General features: G+C 34.6%; 2 protein-coding genes across 3 annotated transcripts; one reads left to right on the forward strand and one right to left on the reverse strand.

Moving 5' to 3' along the window:
* The first annotated feature begins 571 nt into the window (after window positions 1-571).
* Window positions 572-2,551, forward strand: LOC114188947 (CASP-like protein 1E1). Of its 2 annotated transcripts, none has more exons than XM_028077624.2 (2): window positions 572-985; window positions 2,005-2,551. In XM_028077624.2, exons 1-2 carry the CDS (start codon window positions 654-656, stop codon window positions 2,336-2,338), a joined length of 666 nt encoding a protein of 221 aa, XP_027933425.1. In that variant the 5' UTR covers window positions 572-653; the 3' UTR covers window positions 2,339-2,551. The 2 variants fall into 2 exon arrangements, with proteins under 2 accessions (XP_027933425.1, XP_027933424.1); XM_028077623.2 differs by having other exon boundaries at window positions 581-1,030.
* Window positions 2,552-3,042: 491 nt separating this feature from the next.
* On the reverse strand, window positions 3,043-5,799 carry LOC114187233 (E3 ubiquitin-protein ligase MIEL1-like). Its single transcript, XM_028075425.2, has 12 exons — window positions 5,599-5,799; window positions 5,255-5,342; window positions 5,101-5,157; window positions 4,963-4,995; window positions 4,788-4,865; window positions 4,552-4,595; window positions 4,415-4,455; window positions 4,212-4,294; window positions 3,996-4,087; window positions 3,837-3,906; window positions 3,652-3,693; window positions 3,043-3,467 (listed from the first exon to the last, which is right to left on the reverse strand). The coding sequence occupies exons 1-12, from the start codon at window positions 5,646-5,648 to the stop codon at window positions 3,342-3,344; spliced, it is 804 nt and encodes a 267-aa protein (XP_027931226.1). The 5' UTR covers window positions 5,649-5,799; the 3' UTR covers window positions 3,043-3,341.
* Window positions 5,800-6,000: the final 201 nt, after the last annotated feature.

Consider the following 6,000-nt stretch of genomic DNA (forward strand, 5'->3'; position numbering starts at 1 on the left):
CAATATGATGCAACTTAGTCATGATTTAGCAAAGTTACTACGCATGAGTTTTGTCATGTATGAAAATAACTATTTCTCAGTTTTGAAAAATGATTCTTACAAAATTTTAGAACCACTTCAACCTAATGCATAGTGTTAAAATCAATTTGAACACATTCTAAACTATGCTTAAACAAATGAAAGATAACCCAATCTTAAAAGCTCACTTTTGAAAACTTAAGAAACACTCCAAATTCTCTTATGTATACAAATTTGAGTCCTCATGCATCTATTCCAAAATAGTCCTGATATATCTAGTCTAAAATGGTTCTGACACATCTTGATCAGGACAACCTACCAATTGTGTAAAGTTTTATACATTTAAGCCAAGATGATTTTGATATATCTTGGTCAGGACAACCTTCATAGTGCAGCCGTAAGATCACACTGATTGTTTAAAATATATAAAATCCTTTTTTAATGTACTAACATCTGTTGATTGTCCATTTGACATTAAACAAATCAAATTTTGCGGAGTGTAGAGTTATACAAGTACATATGTAATAAATGCATCAATTCAATTCTTGCTATGCATGGTGACTCTTCCATGCTGTCACAAATGTGCATACTTTTCCACGCCTTAATTGCCATTCCACACAAACTGTATGGGATAAATGAATGAAACCCTCATACCCCTTTTATCAGTAACATTACCAACTTCCCTTTTCCCACACTATTTAAAGTCATATATTTTCCCTTTGGCCAACACTTCACCACAAGGCTTCATTTTTGTTACTAGAATGGAGGGTCAGAGAAAGGGTAGTTTGAATGTAATGGAAGGGAGTGAGGGCAATGCCAAAGGATGGTGTGGATCAGTAGTGAGAACTTGTGATTTGTTTTTGAGGCTTTTTGCCATTCTACTCACTCTTGTGGCTTCTGTTGTCATTGGGGCAGATAAACAAACAGCTATTGTGCCAATCAAATTTGTGGAATCTATGCCACCTTTGTATGTTCCTGTTGCTGCTAAGTGGCATTACTTGTCTGCATTTGTGTATGTTCTTTCATTCCTCACTTTTTTCTGTCTTGTGTTTTCTTCTGTTAATCTTCATTCCAACAATGCCAATTACACTGCACTTAGTGGATTAGAAAATGTTAGTAATTAAATATTGTTGCTGTTGAAATTTGAATTTGTTGATTTCTTACTGTTTTAATTGTAGAAGCACCCTTATACAACAGTGTATTGTTAGCATGAATGTTCTTACATGTTGATTGAAGAGGATAATACTGATATTTTTGTTGAAGCTTGTCTGTCAAATTAATAGATAGATCAAAGTTGTGTAGATAAAATAGCAGTGAATCAAATTCATTGAAGCAACCAAATATTATATATTCTGTCTACAAATATTATGAAGAATTTAAGAAAATATTATGATTTTTTTAAAATTCCGTGTCGTTTGATTAGTAGTGCAAGATGATTGAAAATTTGTAACAATATCTAAAACTAAAAACGTGTTCTCTCTAGGAATTACAGAGAAGACAGAAACACTAGAATACAAATAAAACAGATGGAAGAAAATTGACATCGAAGTTGATTAGGTTAGGTGTTTGACACGTTAAAAACGCCCATACTGAAAGCGAATAATGTTGAAGAGAGAGGAATGAGTTAATGATTGTTATAAAAATAATATCCAAAATGTTTCTGCCAAAGCATGTTGTACCCATAAATAATCTTAGCAGTTCTATTTGACCTAAACCATACTGCATATAATTTCATTTTAAAATCTATTACCCATCATTAGGTACATTATACAAGAACATATCTATCTGAACTCTTCGTCCGAAAAAACTTTAATACACAGACTATATTGGACTTGTATGAGCCGATCACAAAGACTAACCATCAACTCTCATACCGCTAAACAAATATTGCAAACTTCATTTTTTTATCTGTATGTATCACATTATTTATTGTATTGAAATACCAGAAATATGGCAAATGCAATTGACACAAGTTTCATGTATTAGGTACTTTGTGGGGGCAAATGCAATGGCATGTGCATATGCAGCATTGTCTCTGTTGTTGAGACTTGGAAACAGGCGTAAAGGGATGGAGACAGTGATCACTGTGTTCGACACATTAATGGTGGCTTTGCTCTTCTCTAGCAATGGAGCTGCCATTGCAGTTGGCCTACTTGGCTTGCAAGGAAACTCACATGTTCATTGGAACAAAGTGTGCAATATATTTGGCAAATTTTGTGACCAAGTTGCTGCTTCTCTTTTCATATCACTCCTTGGATCGATAACATTCCTCTTGCTGCTTCTGCTTCCTCAACTTTTCAGACTTAAACAAACTACCTAGTTAAGGTGTCTTGGGGTCTTTACTAAATCAATAAGTTTGGTTAATTACTTATCCATTACTTTATTATATATTCCACGAGTGAGAATTGATGTTAGTTTGGTGTCACCCCAAGTCATAGATTTCACTGTGATGCGTGTTAAAAACTTCTTTAAGAATGTTTGATGGGTTTGTATCACATAGCTTATTAGTGCATGTTAGCAAAAACCTTCTTAACTTTCTATATTTGTCATTTCAGTATATTAAAAATCCATTTTCACTTAAAAAAATTAAGGGGAGGGAGCTCCCTAAAAAAAGGTGATTTGTGATTGAAATATTCGGAAAAAAACTATAGAAACATATTTTTGAAAAAAATTGTAGAGCAGTAAAAAGAGCAAGCAAGATTCAATTGACAGTACCAGTATCATGGTTCTCATAACACAAGAAAAACAAGATTCATATAACATCACAGAAGCAACCAAACTTAACCACTAAAAATTGTATTGTTTTCTGCATTATTGAGGATTTATGTAGATTAACTCGTGTACAAAGGTGGAAGAGATTGTTCTTACGGATAAATGAACAGTATCTTCACACACAAATCCTCTGTAAAATAATCTTGAGGAAGCAACATAACAATCAATTACAAGGAAGGTAAATGATTCATGCAATGAAGAAACCATATTGAGTTGTGTTGATTAGATTCAATAATGGCAAGACAAGCACGCTTACTATCAATATTGTGATGAATAAATTCAGTTCAATAACACAAAAACAATCAATTCCCCTACTTCAATACATCACTGGCAAGCACAATTACTAGCAACTCGGGATGTTCAAACACATTGCCCTATATACACATGTTTGTATCAGACCAATTAGTGGCTCATAACATTACCACTAGACCAAGAAAATTTAGGCCACAATACATCATTAATCTTGATGATGATGATGATGAATCAAATGAGGCTCTACAATAATTGAGCCATAAATCAAAAGATCTGTCTCCAAAATCAAAAGAATCTAGTCATTGAGGAAGAACAGGAGGAGCTATTGCACGAGTATTGTATGAGTTGCAGTGACCACATTTATGCCCAATGATGTGGAAGTAAACTTCAGTTGTGTCGTTGCAGTCATTACAGAGTATCCAAACCTGAAATGGATGCTGCTTAGTTTTCTAAATCTTCTGATAGAACCATGATATATATAAGCATGTCTATAAAAGGTGTATTCATACTTAAAAAGCAAGTTTCATGCCTAATTTGTAGATTTTCACAGAAAGCAATCAAATGAAGATAAATAGAAGTAGCATGTATTCAACATGAGTAAAAATCTACCTTTCTGTTCTGATAGTCCTCAGGCATGACAGTTGCTTCAATCTAATATACCAAGAAAAAAGTGAGAAATCATTATTGCAGATCATTTCTTTCATGTAAATAAGCTTTACCAGATAATTGCACATCATAAAAGCCAACAAAACAAGTGAAAAGAAAGCATTATAGGGTTAAATTTAACCAACTACCTCTTCATCGATTCTCTTCCATGTCCTAGACATGTCAATTACAGACTTGGAGCATATGGGACAACAATACCTGATCCATTTATATTACCAAGTCAATTCAATGATTAGGCATAGATATTGTTATGTAGAACAAAGAATTGTTGAATGGTTAATTCTCACTGGTCACGCTTTATCATCTCGTGGTAACATTCAGAATGCATTGTGTGGCCACATTTCATAACAGCAGTGTCTTTCAATGAGTCAAAAAGGTACTATACAAACAAAAAGAAGCCATGTCAGAAGCAAGACCCTTTTGTATTTCTAACGACACAAAAGTAAAAAATCGTTCTTTGATTGAAGAAATGAAACAATGAAAGAGGGGAACAAAGCACGCACCTCATAACAAATGGGACAATGATGCCTCATGGAGTTTTCCACACACAAATGATTATCCCGCAGACCATTTGAATAGCAAGACCCTGTTAGTAGTATTCAGCAATTGATTTGTTAAAAAATTTAGTAACTAATGTGTGATTGATTATTAGATATGACTCAAGATTCCAAAGAGAAGCAATGGTAATGTGATAATGAATGCATACCACACTTCTTGCAGTGGAAAAAATTCTCACGACCACCAACTCTGTTCCAAAATTCATCACCAAAATTAGTAGCATGTCATAAAGTTGGATGACTTAGCACATATGGGAGGATTTATTCAAACAAACAGCCAACGCACCTGCATATCCCACAATCATCACAATGAAAATGTTCTTTCCCGGTCTGCATAGTGTGTAATGGAAAACACTAGGATTAACAATCACAAGCCATAGAAGTAAAAACCAAATTCCATATCTCAAACATGTTCATCTCCAAGATACACGAAGAAACCAATGTAAAAGTAAAACAATCATATTAATGAGGCAAAATTAAAAATTTAATCATATACTACAGATTCATTCAGTGACCCCTTACCTCATCATCGAAGAATTTGCAGATGCTGCAAAAATATTCTCCCATTCTGACACCGCAGTTCGTACAAACTTGGGCAACCTTCAAAAGAAATAACAGAGGAAAACCAATATCACCAAAAAAAGAAAGAAAAACATACAGTTCCAAATCAAACTGGGAATAGGTATTAGATACACACTGGCTGCTCTGTATCGCAAACTGAACAAACAACCTGAAACGGCATCACAATGAAAAAACCATATCACCATCATTTCGTGTTAATGTCACAACAACAACGAAGGCAGTGTGGAAAACGACAATAAAGTTGGAAACTTACATGTTCAACATCCTGGCGAACGAGTTCGTGGCGATCGAGAGGTTTGCTCAGCATGCTCTGATGAGTCAGACCCATGTCAGATAGAAGAAAAAAAGATAAGATTTTTGAAATGAAACCCAGAAAAAAAAAAACCGAAGGGGTTGAACAAGAATACCGTTGCGTCGTTATGACAATGACGGCAAGAGTAGAGCTCATTGCAACATGGAGCTCGAATCCTGCATCTTCTTCTGTAATGCTTGCACCTACAAAACCCCACCAACATCATCAAAGGACAAAACTTAGTTCCTTGGATGTTTTTGTGCTATTTTCTCAAATAAAAAATCGATTTTTACTTCGATAATCCATGACATGAAAAGCTTGGATTAAAGAACTACACGAATTAACAAGAAAAACTTCAATTTTGATCGACAACAATAGAAACATCATCTAAGAAACTTTGTGTAGGTTTTATCTGAAATGGTGAGATTCAAAACCCAATGAAAGAATAAGATGAGGTACCCGTATCCCATCTTCCCAAAATCAAGACGTTCAAGGACAGAACGTTCCATGAGTTTTGGAAAAGAGAGGGTGAAGAGAAGGCTGAGAGGGGGGTTTCTGCAATTGGGAAGATTCTGTTTTTGATGATGTTGGTTTTGGCTTGTCTTGATATTGAGAAAGAAAGAGAAAGAAGGAGCAAGTCATTGCTGTTCTTGTTATTATTACTGTTACGATACGGTGTAATTTTTTAATGAAAAAAAAAAGAAAAAGAATAAATCTTTGGCTACAAAAATGGGTAAGGAATAAAATAAAATGTATCCACTTGCGAAGAGAGAGGATAAGGTGGTGATGGTGGGAAGGATCGGCATGGCGGAAAGAGAAGATGATGAGTGTCAGCAATAATTAACCCAGAGAAATCTGACC

Source organism: Vigna unguiculata, chromosome 6, assembly GCF_037176805.1.
Source record: "Vigna unguiculata cultivar grain cowpea cultivar isolate G323 ecotype 2 chromosome 6, ASM3717680v1, whole genome shotgun sequence".
Lineage (NCBI taxonomy): Eukaryota > Viridiplantae > Streptophyta > Magnoliopsida > Fabales > Fabaceae > Vigna > Vigna unguiculata.

What these genes read in the sequence shown, in the direction of transcription:
- LOC114188947 (XM_028077623.2), top strand. Translation starts at nt 654, where the DNA reads ATGAATGAAACCCTCATACCCCTTTTATCAGTAACATTACCAACTTCC. An exon ending in CATTACTTGTCTGCATTTGT is followed by an intron (nt 1,031 to 2,004) that starts GTATGTTCTTTC and finishes TTCATGTATTAG; the next exon opens with GTACTTTGTGGGGGCAAATG.
- LOC114187233 (XM_028075425.2), bottom strand. Translation starts at nt 5,648, where the DNA reads ATGGAACGTTCTGTCCTTGAACGTCTTGATTTTGGGAAGATGGGATAC. An exon ending in GCAAATTCTTCGATGATGAG is followed by an intron (nt 4,596 to 4,787) that starts GTAAGGGGTCAC and finishes CACACTATGCAG; the next exon opens with ACCGGGAAAGAACATTTTCA. An exon ending in TTTCCACTGCAAGAAGTGTG is followed by an intron (nt 4,295 to 4,414) that starts GTATGCATTCAT and finishes TACTACTAACAG; the next exon opens with GGTCTTGCTATTCAAATGGT.